Source organism: Dermacentor variabilis, chromosome 2 (genome assembly GCF_050947875.1).
Source record: "Dermacentor variabilis isolate Ectoservices chromosome 2, ASM5094787v1, whole genome shotgun sequence".
NCBI classification, from domain to species: domain Eukaryota; kingdom Metazoa; phylum Arthropoda; class Arachnida; order Ixodida; family Ixodidae; genus Dermacentor; species Dermacentor variabilis.
In genome coordinates, this window is record NC_134569.1 from 76620533 (window position 1) to 76640132 (window position 19600).

Consider the following 19600-nt stretch of genomic DNA (forward strand, 5'->3'; position numbering starts at 1 on the left):
ATATCCCTGTGCAACTGAAACACCTCTAAATTTCCTTATGGTATCACTGCTTTCAGTAACTGTTGGCCACTTTCATAACACAATCCCCCTTACAAATTTTCACAAGTTACTTCATCCATCATAGTTTGAAACGCACAGGCAACCTAGCAGGCGACCGGCCCTGTGGCCCGCTAGGTGTCGAAGGTGAAGATGAGTTGAGAGACCCCGACTGGTACTCTTCGGTCACCACAGGATCATTACTGCGCTCAGATGCATGCACTGCTGACGTCGTTGGCTGTACCCCTGCAGCCAGGCAGCATCCAACTGGGTCTTGGACCCACGCTTCCAGCAGAGCCACCTGGCTCCAGTCTGCACCAAGACACAAAATGTGCCAACGTTAACAAGGCACAGACATCAATATTTAACTTTTTTTAGTATGTGTCAACAACTATCATCACTAAGCCTGAAGCAAAATGGTACGATCAGTGAACACAGGTCAGGTTATTATAGACGTAGTGCGCACCAATGGAGGCGCCTCTGGTGGCGGCCTTGCAAAGTGCACTTGGGAAAGGAGGCAGCCGCATGCCATAGCTTTCTGCGTCATTGATAGTGCTTCATTTGATTCACATTTTCAGAGCAAAATAAGCAACACCTTTCGCATGTGTCTGGTGGCCAAAGCTACGAGGCGTGTCAAAGAAGAATCGTGTATAATGACATGCTCAAATACTGGCCAAAACATGTCGGTGATTCGATTACAATCATTCCCCACATAGCCTCATCAGTTGGAGCTACGGTAGCAATGGATTGCCACCGTTTGGCGGGAAACTTCTAGTTCTCATGCTTTCTTTTGTGATGTCAGTGTTTTTTGCACTCGATCATGTTTACATGCCTAAGCGACAAAGTTGATCCCGGCCTGCCCATGTTTTCTTCAGTTCATATGCAATGCAGCATGCAACTTAAAGGTATTGGACTAAAGTTCCGAGTGCCATTTGCCACTTCTTTACCGTGTTGCACTAGCTTGGCAGCACGACTGCATGAGTGCATCGTGTTGTATGTTAAAGCTACTGAAGCTTGCAAGAACTGAAATTGTTGGATTTATGCGGTCCGGTAAATTCTTGCACCATCTGTCACACACCTCATGTCTCTGCATCTATATTATGCATGGCTTCGCGCATGTTGACCTGTTGCTAGTTACTTCATGCAGAATGGTCACTGACTTTTCTTGTAAGTGCCAGGTTTTCACCTTGCCTCATTTATAAAGAGCCTAAATCACGCTGTGTCTTATCAGAATGGTAACAGGCCAGTGCTTCTTTAATAGCTTTATTCTTTTCAACCGAAGGCATCTTAGATATTGCGGTTTCTTGGGAACTGTGTTAAGAAAATAGGTAGTTCAAGGCAAGAATTGCTAATAGTTGTTGCATATGGTATTTTTGTTCCATTTTCGCTAAAAAGTTCGCATAACGTTTGGGAAGTTTTTACACCTCAATGCTGTCTGAGCAGACTTACTACGCTAAGGGATTTGTTTCTTTCTCAACGTAGTCCCTTTTTGCTTGTGCATTTAATTGCATATTCCTTCTTATTATGCCTATGCCGCAGAGGACTAACCCGGCCTTTCCGCCAGTGCCCACCTACTTTGGTTGGCACTGCTCTGTCTTTAAATATATCATGTGGCATCACTCTACCGTAAAATTAGAGAAAAAAAATGCTACTGAAAAGTTGGTCAGGCTTTAGCTTTGTATGTTTCCAAGCAGGTCGCTAAGCAAATTTCGAATTGCTAAAACTGCAGCAGAAATGGCAGTTCAAAGGCGTATGCAGCAGAATTGCATCAGCGGCACATCACTAACTCATGCTCTTATTACAATGTGCATTTAGTGACTTCATTGACTAGTATGTGCATTTCCATCAATAAAGTTGCAATTCCTATTCTTGAGGAGACTGACGTCCCTTATTCAGCGATGTCACATGTATTCATCGACAGAAAGATCATTACATGTGCCGACACCACACCGTGCGGATTTGTGTAAAATATTAGTCTGCCCTAACGATGTATGCCTATTATTGAGGTACAGAAGCAGTATTACGGCAACGGTAGAATTAAAAAAAAAAGAACAATCAAGACATCGCATTACACAACAAAACCAAGTGGCTAGTTAACATGAGTTCCACTTCCTGTAGCTGGGGTTCATTGCGTTTGTTTGCGGGGTGCTCTTGGCATGTTTGTGGACCGAGCTGCCCAAACACCAGTAACATTGTGTTCATGTCTGCTCCCATAGAGGCCAGCGTCTTTTCTGCAGATGTCACCACAGAAGAAGCAGTCACCCAAACAAAGGAGAAATCGCAGCCGCGAACTTCAGCCATCCTTGCTGCAAAGGGTTGTCGTCTGCTACTGCTCCCCAGCGTACTTTTAAAAGTGTCCGCTAGGTGGACAACAATGGCGCCTCTATAGGCAGTGCACTACGTGTATAGTTGCCCAAGATGCTTTTTTCAAGCGATTTCAGCTTCCAAAACTGAGAAATCAAATCTGGCATCCCGTATTTGAGAGGCTTATGTGCAATGGTAGTTATGGTGTTAAATACAAAGTATAAATTGCCGAAATGCAAAAATTTCACTGCAAATTTCATGTAGCTCACTAAAACACTACAGTGTTGCGCCCTCCACAGGCCATAGCAAAAATATTTCCTTGTGTTAAAATTTCTCCACTCATTTTACAATGTATAACATGTTGAAATGAAAGTATTAATTTCAAGTTAGAATATTGCATGTACACCACCAGTGTAATGACAGTCTAAGGCATCTGACGAAAGTAATATACCAGTCAGATTAAAAAATTTAGTGATAATTGAGCAATCGTACTTCGCCGCAATGAGTGTCACTTTGATGGTTCACTGTTATTATTATTTTTTTTTTTTTGGGTTTTACGTGCCAAAACCACTTTCTGATTATGAGGCACGCCGTAGTGGAGGACTCCGGAAATTTTGACCACCTGGGGTTCTTTAACGTGCACCTAAATCTAAGCACACGGGTGTTCTCGCATTTCGCCCCCATCGAAATGCGGCCGCCGTGGCCGGGATTCGATCCCGCGACCTCGTGCTCAGCAGCCCAACACCATAGCCACTGAGCAACCACGGCGGGTGATTCGCTGTTAGACAGCAAAGGAAAGTAACAGTGGATTGATGCCACTGTCAATAGGTAAATTACCAGCACATTATATATATTAGAAGAAGCCAACAAACACTGACACCAAGGACAACATAGGGGAAATTACTTGTGCTTAATAAATTAAATAAAGAAATGATAAATTAATGGAAATTAAAGTGGATGAAAAAACAGCTTGCCGTAGGTGGGAACCGAACCCACAGCCTTCGCATTTCGCGTGCGATGCTCTACCAATTGAGCTACCGCGGCGCAGTTTTCCCATCCACTTTCCTTGGGTATTTGTGTGTCCTAGTAGAACCCTGGGAGTGTTAGCCAGCGCCACCACTCACAGATCTTGGCGGTGGATGTGGCATGTCCTTTTTGCCGCAGGCGTCACGAGAACGTGATCTTTTTGGGTGAAGACAACTGGTCAATAAACCCACATATGCTACCTGAAGGCATCAATGTTGCCGGATTCAAGACCCTCGTTATGTAATAAACGAGAAGAAAGAGGGTTAAGCAAGGGGCTCAATTTTTATTAGTCATATCAGGAGAAGCCTTCCAGTTACTGCAATTTCTGGAGAAGGCATTCGTTATCTATTCCTCTTTGTGAATTCTACTAACATCTCTCCCCTACTATTCCGAGTGCATACAGCACGTTATTTTTGAATAAAATAAGGTTAAGCATATAGAGCTTTATAAAGAACTGATGCCAGCAGGAAGCGCTGAAATAGTCCGTACCATGGCATCGCAGAAGTGCCTCTGCTGTGAACAAAGGCACATGGAGCATATCAGATGTTTCAACAAGAAGAAGATCTTTGGCTTCCTGCAGGTCCTGGGGCCGCAAACCATCGTACGCCTGGCAAAACAAAAATTCAGCAAAATATTCTGAAGGTGTAACGTTAACCACATACACAGTTGCACTTGGCCACAACATTTGCTCTAGCACAAATTCTGAATTACTTAGCTTGCAAACAAAAGCAGCAAAAGACCAGAACATAATGTTATCATGCTTAATGAGAGCAGCATTCCGGGCAAGTTGGTAATCCATTGCTTAAATGATATTGCGCGACATAAAAAACGACACGGACGTGAAAGAAGACGACACACCAAGCACTTGGTGTGTCGTCTTCTTTCACGTCAGTGTCGTTTTTTATGTCGCGCAATATCATTTAAGTTATCATGCTGTTTTTACTGAACAAGAGATGTTGAATTTTTAGTTAGTAATCTACAAAAATCATAAGAAATGCTTGATGTTGCACACTTCCGAGTCTGCCATCTCAACAAAAGATGCTACTGCTGCTGCTGAGTACGTGGTTGAAGGTTCGCAATTTCGGGTGGTGACATGCTCTAATGGGGATGCACTCGGATTTATGTTCATAACTCTTAGTGGTCAAAGCTGATACAAAATCCTTACTGCAACAATTTTTATTGTCCAGAGGAATTGGGACTTCGAGGCCTTAAGCCCACATAATCAATCAGTGAAATGCACCACCAAACTGCATCATTTGCAATATTTCGAACATGTCAGAGTACAAATGTTCTCAAGGTTCTGCTTAACACCATTTGTTCACACTGCTTTCTTTTTGTGTGGTAGCTTAAGGTGAAAATTCAGACACTTATGCACAATAAATGCAACTCACTTTCAGCTAAGAACAAGGGTCCTCTGGTAATGTGTGCTTGCTGTGCATATGTGCATGTGCGCTTATGTATAATGTGCGCTTATGGTTGAAAGGAGCTGGATCCGCGTAACCCCCAGTGCACAGCGGAGAGCTAGCACAGATATCTAGAAATAAAGACCTCAGGTACCATTCCCACTGGTCCCACATGCATTTGTAGCCCATTGGCTTGCCAGAGTTGCACCCTGCAACTTCTTAAACATTGCAAATAAACTTGCTTAGACACTGCAGAAGACTCAGATGAACATCTGAGCAGAGCTTTTTCCTTGTACATCCAGCTGGGAGCCCACAGCTTTGCTCAAGAGCCTACTTGCTCTATTGTCAATCTCATTTTAAAACCCTATCACCTCTCTCCCTTACACTTATGCAAGAATAAACACAATGGCTACTATTTATATTTCCGTAGATGTCATAACTAAGCAGTGCCCTTCGTAGATAAAGAGAAGAAAGTGAAATCATGTCACAGTTAACTCTTTCCGTATGGAAGAGCTGAGCTAATCAAGCATGTAATTGCAAAAGAGACAGAAGATGAGCCCAATTTATCCAGCACTGTTGTACATTGCCTACAGCCTTCAAGGCAATCTGAGCTTGCCTGTTGCTCTGTGCTTGTTGTAAACACCAGATGTCGGAAAGAGCCTTTGAAGAGTAAAGTTGTCAACAGTGTTTTTATTTATTTATTTTTCACCAGCCATCTATTTAGAAATAGAATTCTCCGAGGAACGAGTGAATGCTTTAAGTTGTGTTGAAAATAAGAAAAAAAAGCGTGGTGATTCAAAGAGCTCAGCTTCTTCGAGTGAGAACGATTTTGCAATACAGTGAGTTTTGCTGAAACATGTAAATAAGAAAATTCAATACATCTAGTGAAACCCACATGTGTGCAATGAAGTCCACTATCATTACAGTGCTAAAAAAGTGTGCTTATTCTTTTTTATTTTTTTTCCTGATGAACGTTTGCTTTTCTGACTTTTTCACTTGGCCTCGCTTCACATGATTATCAGAATTGTTTGCATAAGAAAAAAAATTCAGTTTTTTCTGCAATTTTTTTTTTTGTTTCTTTATTATCCTTAAAGGGCTATTAAGATGGTGGCACCATCTGGAGGCAAAAAATTGTACCACTGTGCCAACATTAGCGCTGAGGGATGAGGTGTTGTGATGGAAGTACATCCTCTTAACTTCAATGTCACATTGATGCAAAAGCTCGACACTAAGATAGATGTCGCTACATGTGGGCGGGCGCGCGCGCACACACACGCACGCACGCACACACACACACACGAACACACACACACTGCTTTGAGCAGTTTGAAAGACGAAAAGGAGAAAAGGGCTGCAAGAGCATGGCAGTGGCAGCATTTGATTGCCGATAACTGCAGATCCATACAAGGCACGTTTAAAATCTTTCTGTTGGAAAAGATCTGTGAGCAGACCCCCTGGATACCAGACACACTCCGCAGCACAGTGTTGTGAAACCCTTTAACCTTATCTGCGTGCACAGGGGGAGTGTAGCACAGATGAAGTCATTTCCACTAATGCCTAATTTTCCGCTCAAGTTTATCACTGCTGTGATTATATTAGCAGTCATAACATCAGATGGAATTTGCCGAGGAGGAGACAGGAATGCAATCATTCAGACGTAGTGGAAAACATGTACAGTGCCTAGTCAGCATAAAGTAGCCCTACCTATGGAGAATATGAATCGGTAAGGAAGGCTGTGTCTTGAGAGAAGGGTAACTCACAATCAAAAATACTTCAATGATACATACAGTGCTTTGTGATATGCTTCTTCATAAAGGTGCTGTTTGAGCAATGATTTGCATTCTTTCATTTCATACATAAACAGCTCTCGGGAACCATTTAACGAATTGTAGAAATACCAAAGAAGCAAGAGAAAGCCCAAACTCTTTGCACTCAAGAAAATGTTGAAAACATAATAATAAAAGAAAAGGTAACATGCACCTGTAATAACAGGCAGCATTTCTTTATATTACAACGAAATCAGCAAGAACAAATATTGTTGACAGCCACCTATTATGCAAATCGGATATTTTGCCTTCACTCATAGACGATCTTGGCAATATCGAGATCTGTATACGGTCTTCGTCTCCTCAAACAAGGACAAAAAAGATGTCCTTGCTTCATACCCTTGCAAAGTGGAAAGCAGCACTGGGACAATGTACACAAGAACCCCACTTCAGAAGGACAAACGACACGAGATGAAAGTTTCAGTACCTTATCAAGCTCGAGTGCTGGGTCTTTGTCCTTTGGCCTGATAGTAACACAGCTCTGAAAGACAAACAAAACACACCCATGTTCGGCTATACATGACAAACAACTAAAAGTTTCCACGTTAAACTAAAGGCTGGGAGTGGAAACATTGAGGCTTGAAGGAACCAAAAAAAGAATTCCGTAAGTCCACTTGCTAAACTAATGCTTGTCGTCAATATTACACTCCAATTGAAACTCCTTCGCCTGTTTCTGTCTCTGTTTGCTTGCAAAAAACTACCCCCAAACATGTGTACAATACATTTCAAGAAATCATGCTGCTGCTTCTGGATTATCCAAGTTCGTCTGTTTCCTTTGTAAAAGAAACTAAGCACAACATAAGCATTTAGCAATCATCTGAGGCATTAGCCCAGCTCTAGTTGAAACTCTAGCATCCCAAGCTTGGAGTCCATCTCCGTTCAACTTTTGCAAGAAAGGTCTCAATAGCTAAAGGAAGTAGAAGCAAGCTAACTACACACAAATGAAATAGTGCCATTTCATTAAGATGCACATTTCTAAAAATATAGCTGGCTAAATGCTACGCGTTTCAAATTCTTAAACATCACTACAGCATACTTGAAAATTTAACAGAAAAAAAAATTACTATGTGCTTACAAATAACTAGCTTATGTGTGCCAGTGTAAGAATGTGTGGCATTAACTAAGGCAACATTTCTGGTCAATTGGCACTTTAAGGGGGCACTGACAGGATTGAAAAGCATGTGCTGTCAACAGGCAAGCATCTAAGTGATCAACAGACATTTTGATTGCATTTTATTGTGTGACAAACAGTAAGTAAGCTCACTCCTCACAGTAAGTTGATGAAGTCAATTTTCGGCCCAACAGGTTTAACCAGTAAGCTTTAGGCCAGCCAGTGCTTCTTGCGCACACATCATGGACATACAGACTGAATAACAATGAGGTCAGAGATTTCACTCGGCTACCAAAAAAAAAAGTACCTCCCATTGGAAATTAAATTCAACCCAACCTGTTCATGCTCTTTTAACCATATCAGTTTTTGTTTTAAAATCAGAAATTTAAACACTACAGTGCACAAAAAGCCTTAAGGTGTGCTAATCATGACATTTTGTGAAACTCTGCTTACAGAAAAGACCATCTTTGATTCGAGGTAGTCCGCCATGCTCTTGAAGCCAGCCTTGTCTGCCATCTCGCATGCTGTTTGACCAGCATTGTTCTCAATGAAGAGCGAGACATCATGAGAAACAAGCAGCTGAAAGAAAACACAAAAGGCATGCCAGACAAACAATGCAACAGTATGTCAATGCTGCTGCAATGTGCATTATGTCCGACTTGGTCAGTGCTTGTAATCTTACCGCTATTTAATATCACGCATGCTGAGCAGATGAAATTCCACAGAATTATTGACTACACTCCCCATTCCATACGGCATAGATGCATGATTTCTTCTTCAAGCACAGCTGAGTTGTTTTTTTAATAACCTGTATAACTTGTCACATTTTGAATAAGCGCTGAGCCTGCACTTCTAGCAGAATGAATACTGGTCTGCTCTGTTGCAAGCATAAAGTACAAAGTTGGCCTGCAGGCCCTGCAATGTAGTACAGTCAAATCTTGATGTAATGAACACCAACATAATAAATCATCGGATATAAAAAAAATTGCACACATACTACGCACAGTGAGAATCGACATTATGCGAAGCATTTTGCAGGCAACTGGCTATGCAGCATGGCTTGCGGTTCCGCAAAGCATTACCAGGCTGACCAATGTGTTTGCGTAAGTCCTGCATTTATGTGTATGACGCAAGTACAGTAAACTAGAATTAACACAAGAGAGAAAAAGTGTGAGTGTGTGTGTGATGAAAGCAGCAAGACAATGGTAACCATGATTGCACGATTTCTATAAACAATAGAATTGATATGAATGAGCGGCATGGAGGTGAGAGATGAGTAAGAACTGGAGAAACTGAATGCTCACTGACAGCAGCATGTGGTATCACATAGAGGACACAAATGGGTGAATTGACAGCGATATTGCAGCACAACCTGAGGCCCATGTCCTTTTATAGTCATTTGGACGAGTGACGTGGTATAGCTGCTCGCCTAGGCCGAGCCATGACGACACTGCCATAGTAGAACTTGATGCATTGTTGCCGTACTCTGGCACTATGTAACCAGCAAAGAACATGTTTAATTAACTGGCCTGGTGATGAAGAAAAGGACTGTTAAAGTCCAATATGAGCTCCGGGAGGAATAGGGAGGCAGCGCATTGCTGTCCAGCATTAGAAAGTCAACGCTCAAGGGAAATTTGCTTTTCAATCGCTGTTTGAATGGATGCAACCACCGAACCCTGTTACGCTGCCGCCGAGATGCTGGGATCTTCTTACATGTGCCACCTGGCTGGAGTACAGATGGCACACAAGAATCAGAGGCGACTCGGGTTACAAAGCTGGAATGATGACGCAAGGAACATCACGGCATCACAAACACAAGCATACAGTCATCGACCCAAGTTAGTAGACAACGTGGTCCACTGGGTTACCATAAGTTCCTGTCATGGTAATGTCATGCCGTGCATGCATGCATGTCATGAATCTAATTCTTGTCATACACGTCATGACATTCATGGAAATCATGTCATGGCTTGACATGCAAAGCATGGCATTCATGCCAATCATTTTGACATACATGACATGACATGTCATGAATGTCACACATGCATCTCATAACACGCATAGCATCCAGAATATATCCAGTTAAATGTATGTCATAGCATTTAATCCATTATAGTCATGTCATGTTAGTTCCATTTTCCAACAAGTTATATATCGGGATATCCACAACATTAATGAAATGTCGTGCATTACATGAATGACATGACATGCATGTCATCACGCAATTTTTATAAATGACATGAATGACATGAGGTGATGGTATCGTGGTTATTTCTTTAACTGGATATGTGTCACTAAACATGCATGCATGACATGAGAAGAATGACATGCTCAAGCATGCCTTGTCATTAATAGCAAGACATGCACATCATTCATATGGTGTCATTGATGTCAGGTCATGCACACATGCCATTCATATCCACATACATGTTGAGTTAAAGAAACAACCAAGAAAGCATCATGTAATTCATACCATTATGTCATGACAAATTCCATGACAAGCATGTGGTGCCATTGATGTCATGACGCACACAGCATGTCATGAAATCCATGTCATGACATTTATGTCATGTCATTCACGTCAAGTTTGTGCATGCATTTCATTCATATCCCATCAGCATTCATATTATAACATATGTCATTGATGTCATGACATGTCATTAATGTTATGCATGCATGCATGTCATGGCGCCCCCACGCCTATTCTGATATATATCCAGTTGAAGGAACCACCACAGTGGCACCACGATGTAGGAAGCTACCTACCTTCCTAAATCGTGATGCCAGATGATTTATTTATTCATTTAGTTAGTTAGTTCGTTAGTTAGTTAGTTAGTTAGTTAGTTATTGGATGATTTGAAATGCCTGAAGTTAGCAAAGACTGCTTCGCAATAAAATTGCCAGATATAACAAAGTAAATCTAAAATGTTTATCGCCAGTATCAGCACGTAACAAATTATATGCTTATAATGAAGGCATTTTCTTTTCGGATGTGACTTCAGCAAAGAAGACAAAAAGAAAGAGTGACGCACCTCCACGCACTTCTTCAAACCACTACTGGCAGCATAGTGCAAGGCAGTGTTTCCATCCTGCAAACAAAGACAAAACAGTATGAAAACACAGCAGTGGACCCTCTAAGACTACTTTTTTTGTTTAGTTGACGGACAATGAAGCTGAACATTAAATCAGGTTAAACTGGAGATATCATCATCATCACCAGTCTAGTTAGGCAAGCCCAGTGATCTCCACTTACTTCTGGCCTGTAAAAGCTGATTCCAATTATATGCCAGCAAATTTCCTCATCTTAACCATCCTATGAATCCTCTGCCACCGTAGAGACTGCTTTTCATTTTTCTTGGATCAAGTCTACAGAAGTTTAGCTCTATGATTCTTGCAGTGACTGTTTAGTGGATAAAGCACAACTTCTTTGAAGAGCCACAAAGCTGACTGCCACACAACTTTGCCTCAAGTCGATATTTCTCCACTGCCTCTTTAGGCAGAAGTGGCAAAAGGCTGCAAAAATAGTTAGAAATACACCTATTGAAATGTGACAAGTGAAAAAATTCACCAACAATTACGATACTCCCTAATGAGAAATTTAAGCGCAGCTCTATAGGTTTTCATGTTACGATATATTGGCTGGCACAGACAATCTGTCTTTGAGAGCTCATGGGGACTCATAATGGTCAAAACACTAAATATACATATATACACACACCATGTGACCTGCTTCACCATCCTTCACATACACTTTTCTCCTACTTTGACACTCCTAATGCTGATGCATTAGAATGAAGGAGACACCTATTAACAATGCCGGAAATGTGCACGCAATGCAGCCACTGGCCATCCAGTCAACTGAGGAGCTTGTATAAGAGAGACAGCTCCTATTGGCACTCTTATTGAATGACTGGATATTAATGAGAAGGTGCTATCTTCTCCATGTAGTTCGCTCAGAAACTGGGGCCTCTGTGCAACAACAGTGGCTATTCTGCACCAGAATAATTCGGAACAGTCCTCACTTGCATCCCTCACTCTCCCTCAAGACTACAACAAATGCTGTTATACCTTTTATGCAAACAGATACAAATATTTAACACTTTTGTGTAGTAAATTCTCCCAAAATTGAGAAATGAATACAAATCGAACAGAAGGACTGTTATTCAATTCGTATTCAAAATTTCACCTCTACCTTCTATCAAATTTTCATTCAGCACTTGCCAACCTGCTTGCGAGCTAAACGTGCTAGAAGTTTTAGTTTTGGTAACATAACATCAGCTGCTTTTAACTAAACCAAAACATTGTGACCATCGAACATAAGTGCCAAGCATAGTTGTATTGTAGCACAATAAAAATGCCTCTGTGTATATTTACATGTATGTGTATGTGTATTTCGAGTTGATAAAAACAACGCAAGCCACCTGGGCAATGCTGCACAATACAGCTTATGCTTACTTATCTCCGACAAAGTTAGCACTGTAGTTATTATTTCACTTGATGAGAGCCTACAAGAAAATGAAAGTTACCTTGTATTTGTCAGTTGGGAAACTTAATAAAGTCGCTCAAACACAAGAAAGTCTGCTGCAAGAATGTTTCACAATCAGCAAGCCACTACGTCAGTAGCCTTTAAAGACACGCAAAAGAAAGATGAGAAGCCCTACATGAGATCCAATTAGTGCATATCCAATTAGTATAGGCACGGACATATCATGCATCAATGATCAGTTTCAGAGTCTGGCTATGTATGGCTTCACATGCGTTAACCGGCTTCATGGCATTTTCACATTCGAAGCATACCACTTACAAAGGCATTTACAAAACCTATTGATACCCCTCCTTCTGACGTGAAGCTTGAAGTACTGCTGTCAATTCAAATGGACTGAGACACACAGTAGAAATCAACTTAAAGGGACCCTGAAGCGATTTTTATGATCTTGCACAAACCTACTGAGTCATAAGCATAGGTCCTTCTGATCATTAATTGATGCATCCAAGTGCTCTGCAAAAAGTGAGTAATTTATTATAAGGCTTTAAAAATGTAAATCACTACCAACTGCAGCATGCCACTCAGCTGAGTTTTCAGCCGCCGCTTACCAAGTGACGCAAGGTGACCATATGCGGACAGTAGGGCGAGCTGCCCACGGCATGTCATCAATAACTTTTCAACTTAATGGCAAACAAATGTTGTTCATAATAGCTGGAATTTTAGTTAATTTGTTTCTATAAAAAAAGAAAGTAGCAGAAAGAGAATGCACAAGGACAATTTATGACTACACTCAAGACACCTGGCACACAGCAAATGTCATCTGCTTAAGTTACAACATGCTCCGTATTGATGAGAGCTCCTCGGTCAGTGTTGGTCTCAATCTTTCTTATCGTGAGCACCATGGTTCGCCGTTGTTACGTTGTTGGCTGCAAATGTAGCGAATGGCAATATGTCAAGCTGCGACATCGTGTCCTTCTGCAAGGCAGTAGATGAGCAGAGTGGCTGCAATGCATTGGACTGTCGGTATCTGGTCGGCACCAGGATTTGCACGTTCGCACCCATCACTTTACACCAGAGGATTACTACCACAATAGTGTTTCGCGTGTCCGACATTCGGGTAAATGCAAGCGCAAGCAGACTGGGCTTGGGCATTTCACGGGATGAGCGGTGGCGCAAATGTTAACTGTCTGCATAGTGCAGCCATCTGGTGGCACAGAGCTCAACCAAACAGATAACTAATATAGCAGAAATGAAGTGTATTCTACTTTGCTGCTGGTGTAAAATTTTGGCAGGAGCGCAGTCGTGAACACGTCTTTGCAAATGTTTAAAATGTTTTACACTTGGTTAGAGCAATACTTGCTCTTTAGTTTGTTCAGCTAGTTAAGACCTGCGCCACCAGGTGGCTGGACTGAGCAGACTGACCTAAAACCGACCAGGTCACTTACATATGTCTACGCTAAAGGCAATAGTAGTATGGAGGGGCTTTAGTTTATGCCTCCACCCATCCGTTGCAAACGCCCAGCTCGTCTAAGGCTACCGGAATACCGGACATGCTTGGCACTGCGACAGAATGCTCGCCACACACGCTGCTCCACTAGCTCTCGCTTGGGATCAACTGCCAGGCAGATGACGGAGAGGTTGGAGAGGCTTTGCACGGTGGCTCCAAGACAAGCGGTAGTAGACGACACGACGTGCCATGATGACACAAAGCCAGTGAAGGGGGAGCTTAACCTCAATCACTCGGCAAACGAGTTGAGGACAAAATGCATGGCTATGGAGGAGGATAACTTGTAATAGTCTGCAGCTCTCTTAATACGAGACACTTCACACAAGTTGTGGTGCAAATGATTTACCCTACGCGTCCGCAAAATTTTTCCGCACCGTTTCAGGGACTCTTCAGCAAAGCAGGGGTCCAACAATTTACTTCCAACATCACACCTAGGCCACCCTCCAGAGCAATTCACTGCACACAATTTAAGCATCTCCGTTACCAATTACATTTATTTTTGATGCAATGATGTGCTATACAAATAAAATTTGATTTCAGACATATTGTACTTTCTTAGTAATACACGTTATTTGCAATAAAACGAGTCCCAATAATGGTTTATATTACATGGGCTTTATTATGGTCCATAGGTGTCTTTTGTTGAAGCTCTCAGATGAACTGTTGAAAGCCATCACTGCATCCATAATTCTGCATACTAGCATGAACATCTAAACCATCATAAAGCATGTAAAGCAGTATACTAATAAACTGAATGGTAACCACAATAAAATGTATTCTAGCATTCACAGCAAACAGCACATAGACTAAGATGCTGTAGATGCAGCAGCTTACCACCAATGATGAGCCATTTTCAATGTAGGAGTGTCACACTATTTCAAATTGGATATCATAACTAGCTTAGGAATTCAGTAAAATTGTGAGAAGTGACCTATCCCCAAAAAAGGCAGCAAGGCTTTACTTTGGCATATCTCCTTTTTTGCAAGCACATCAAAGTGAACCAGTAGTACCTACTGCTCACTTTGTGCAATGAGCAATGAACAAAATAGGATAATCTTAGCATGTGACTATTGGAGTGTTCTTCCCTAAATTATACTATGGAAAGAACCCATTCACTTCAGTTATAGCTTCGCTTGCAAGGTATGAAGGGTGCATGTACAGGTCACATGTCTTCGCCCCAGCCTCAAGTGTGTAGACTTGTTAAAAAAGTGAACGCTAAACCCCATGAGAGCGGTTTCGTGTGCGACGACGACGAGTGATGAAACAGGCCGTCGCTTGAACTGATCACTCGGTCTTGTCGCTCAATCACTCGGTCCTCGAAATCTAGAATTCATTGCTCGTCGCCCGCTAGTGCTATGAGCGACTAGTCAATAGCATGAAGCCCGAACTGGATGTACATTAGTCAAGTACTACTGACTGTCGCACAGAACGAGCGAACAATTGAATTTTTATATGCACAAGGATAAGAACGTACTGCAAGACCTTGAGAAATACTTTATGCTGCTTTTTACAGTAAAACCCATCAACTTAAATAAATATAGCCCGCGTCATGCCAGTTTCGATGTCTATTGGCTTCCCTCCTACCACCAACACCGGGGATACATCGCTCAAAGTCATAATTCACATGGGTACGACTTGTAGGCGACGAGCGATCATGACAGCCGATGAGCAATTGCTTGTCGCTGTTGCACGCAAGATCGCTTGCATGGGGTTTATACTTGAAATAAGGTCGTCAAACAGGGGCATATCTTGGCGAGTCAGTACAAGCTTAAGAATGAAGTAATCCGTTTACATAGTTTGCACTGTTACTTTACACCTACACATAAGGCCATCACACTTGATAATACCAACCCATAATTTTGGAAACTTGCTCCAAAATGTAGCAGCCAATACTGCACATTAATACAAACAAAGCTTGCTCACATGATCCTTCGCATTGACGTCTAAGACTTCTCCGTCATAGCCGCGCCACTGAATGAGCAGGCTGAGACAGGCCACTCTGCGCTCCACTGCAGCCGAGTGAGGACTTCCACGGCTGGCACAGTGAAGTGCAGTTTCTCCGTGCCCTGACGGGATCGTTGGGTCACCCTGCATCTCCCGTAGAAAGATCCTGCCAACACAAACGTACACCAGAGCTCTGTGCAATAATCCGTGCAAGTCCACACCTTAGAGCAATGCTTTGTTTATGGCACACATGACAAATGAAAGTGTAAATGCGTGAGTGTCATGTTTCAAGGCAAAAGGCAACTACAAGTCACTTGGCAAAGCTCCTAGCAGACAAGTATCATCAGAAACAAATATGTTAAACTTGAGGAGTAAACACGTAGTGTTTGAACATAAAGCATGTATTTCATATCAAGTTATCACAGGAACACCATACAAATGGCTAGAATTTGTTAAAGAAGTTTATATACGGACTTGCCAATGTGCACAACAAAACAGCCCCCCCTTTTGCTGTCAAATTACACGACAATACATGTGATATCTCTCAAACCATGTCTCTAAACTTAACTCTTTTTGTAGTTGTAGAGTGACTGTGAATTTGATTCTGCATCGCAGAATAATTACTTCCACTGGCTAACAGTTGAGAATCTACAACAGCATTTGTATCAAGCACACAATCTGATTGTGTGTGTGCCCATTCACACGTGATCTCTTTCACTACAGAATCCAGGACAAAATTTCAAAATTTTCGGTCTTGCGCGAACTGACAAATCAGTAACAGTGACAATCGGGTAAATGAAATCTAAAATATGAATTTTTTTACCCGTGTTGTCCTCTTATGGAATCACCCAGCTGCTGCAGTGCATGGATGTGAAATGAGCATGTGTAGTTTTTGCTGCTTTGAAAGTGCGAAATATAAAAATAATTCCGCTTCTTCCCGCAATTATAAAAACTGCCCCACATGAAACGGGCTAAAGAGTGCAATGTCTGCATTCTTAGAAATATAAAAATGATCAAAAACTTATAACATTGCAGACCTTTACCTGAACTACAAGTAAGTATTCTGCTGAGCACTTCTCACATAATAATTACAACTATCCAGAGACAAGGCAGGCATTTAAGAGACCAGCAACGGGAAGAGATGAAGAGAGTGAGCGTTCCAAAAGCAAATGCCAAGGGGTGTGTGCACTCACCTGCTACGTTATACTGCGAAAATTTCGGGGTGGGAGGTAATACCTCAATAAAAATGATCAGGGCAGAAGAACATATTTTTGCAAGCAAAGACAATATGGCATTACTAAAGTCATATATGGTCTGTTGTACCGTGTAGGTACAACAGACCAATATGACTTTAGACCAACAGACCAACAGACCAACAATAAACACCTTTATTGCTTGTCTCACACACTAGATAACAACACAAGTCCCCAATAACATTCCTGAATCAGTGCGCAATGGCTGAGGTGAATAAGGATTTCTCGACATCTCAGTGCATCTCAGGAAAGCGGTCACAATCTGTTGTATGCAGGGAAAATTCAAAATATGTCCTGGATAGCGTCAAAATTTAAAGGCAACTGAATCCCCACTAGATGCGAGTCATGCAACAGAAGGCATTCGCATTTCGGTGTTTATGAAACAAAAGAGCGGTGCCATGTGGTACGTGATGCAGAACCTACCGTCCTGTCTGGGCATGCAGTACGTATGAGACGGCCTATATGAATTATTAAATGCAGGAACTTGCCAAATGCACTCAGCAACACTCCCCTCACCCAACCAATTCCCTCGAACGATTAACCACTTCGTTTTCCCTCATATTTTGGGCAGAAACACATGCAAGAACCGATAGCGGAGGCGCAAACGCGCAGCGCGACTTAACGGACTGTCTTGCAAGCAATGTACGCCGTGCAAAAGGCGTTGTTGGAATTCGTTATCACGGCACGCTTGACGCTTAGTAAAGAAACGTCGCTTGTGCACTAAGAACTAAGCGCTTTATCCGATTAGCCATTGCTGAAGGTTAAATTCAGGGTCAAGAAAACTTTGTTTTTTGCATTATTTCATACACACAGCCTACTACCGCAAGAGCAGAAAAATAAAGTGAGTGTTTGTGTGTTTGTGGGGGGGGGGGGGCAGAAAACGTTATATTAATGCCTACTGATCAAAGAGTTTCAAGCGAGGATAATAGGAAAGAGTGTTACATAATATGCAACAGAAATTATATAACGCAATCTAACGCAATAAAACGGCATTGTCATGTGTTGTTTTTGTTTGGTTGGTGTTTGCTTTTTGCTGCGCATAAACAAAAACGATGAACTACGCGACCGCCCATAACCGCGCGCGCGGTAGTGCTAAATATACGCGAAAGCACGGTTATAGGAATTTCTCGACATATGTGACAAGCTGCGTCAAACGCGCTTCTCAGTAAACAAGACAAAACGGGTTCCAAGTACGCGCGAAGGAAGTGAAAAACAATGAGGAGCGCCCTTACCTCAGTAACGGTTTCATCCCGTGTTTGGCAGCAAGGTGTACGGGTGTGCACCGATTAACAGAGTCCCCATAAAAAATATTGGGATCGAGCGACTTTCGCAGTTCAGAGCAGCTCTCGTAGATCTGAAGTGCCGAGTACTCGTCGCCGTTCTCTAGGTGTCTGCGAAACTTACTCGACGAGCTACCCATGACCAAGTCAGCTGATCGTCGCTAGCACTCGCTTAAAACGTCGTTGCCTTGCTACAGCAAGACAGTTCATTCCTGGCGCGAACCCGAAAGGAACGAAGAGACCCTAATCTAACAATGTCTACGCTCTCTCCCTTCAAGTCATCGTGGCACGCTGCAAGCAAAGCCGCAACCAAGAGACAATGCCACTCTCAGACTCATTCAATCAACAAAGTTTCGCTGTGCACTACCTGAACATCACGCATCACTTGCCCCTACAGTGACACAGGGCTCCAAATATCATACGTGCGGTTACACAACACCCTGCAAACTTCTCAGCCAAATTTCCTTCGTGTAAGGTGCTCGCAGGAGCTCGAGTTGCACGATGAACACACAAGCACATGACTAACATGACGCTTCGGCACTCGAGGCCATAACAACGGCACAGCGGGCCAAGCGGGTGCGTGACGGAGTTCGCTAAATTTGGCGAGGGAGCGAAAACGAAACCGAAAACATCTTATTCCACTTGTGGCATATCATGCAGCTTCTGCTGTGGCATTCACATTTCTTATTTTTTTAGTAGGTATTGGTCGAATAGAAAACTGAACCAATTGATTCTAACTATACATGCAACCAACCACGTGTAACCGATGCGCGCTACTAACACACGGATCAAATTATCTTCTTAATTAAGCGTTTTCTTCAGAAAGACAGAGAGAGAGAGAGAGAAGGGAAGAAGGAAAGGCAGGGAGGTCAACCAGACTGAGTCCAGTTTGTTACCCTACACGTGAGGAGGGGAATGGGGAGTGAAAGAGAGAGAACTTAGGTGTAGGATGTCGGGCACTCAAGTCTGTTGCCTTCAGTTAGTGAAAAAGCGCTCGAACTGCTTTCTGCGCTAATGAACTGTAAGGCCAGGCTCCCAAGATTTCGCTTCCGTAAATGGCCTGTCATCCAGTCTATCCAAAGCACACTGGTGAATCTCACGTTGATTACCGAAGCGAGAACAGCGGCACAGAAGGTTACGGATGGTCTCTTCACACTTGCACTTAGCGCACATTGGTGAATCCGCCATTCCAATACGATAGCTGTAGGAGTTGGTGAATGCTACTCCTACCCACAGCCGACACAGCGGTGTTGCGTCACGTCGTGGAAGATTCGCTGGTAATTTAAGTTTCAGTGATGGGTCGAGGCTGTATAAACGACACTTAGAGTTCTGTGGTGTATGCCAGTAACTTAACGTGACGGTACGAGCGAGACTACGAAGCTCTCTTGCAGCGCCGACTCTCGATAAAGGTATAAGGAGTGTCG

The 19600-nt window shown here is 42.5% G+C and overlaps 1 protein-coding gene across 1 annotated transcript in view; it reads right to left on the reverse strand.

The window, feature by feature from the left end:
• Positions 1-18746, reverse strand: part of LOC142572126 (ankyrin repeat and IBR domain-containing protein 1-like) — a 74439-nt gene extending 55693 nt beyond the window's left edge. The window contains exons 1-7 of the mRNA XM_075681016.1: positions 18129-18746; positions 15623-15809; positions 10739-10795; positions 8160-8285; positions 7023-7076; positions 3856-3973; positions 137-348 (exon numbers count right to left, since the gene is read on the reverse strand). Of these exons, the coding sequence (XP_075537131.1) occupies positions 137-348; positions 3856-3973; positions 7023-7076; positions 8160-8285; positions 10739-10795; positions 15623-15809; positions 18129-18316 (942 nt within the window). The 5' untranslated portion in view covers positions 18317-18746. The remainder of the gene's footprint in view (positions 1-136; positions 349-3855; positions 3974-7022; positions 7077-8159; positions 8286-10738; positions 10796-15622; positions 15810-18128) is intronic.
• Positions 18747-19600: the final 854 nt, after the last annotated feature.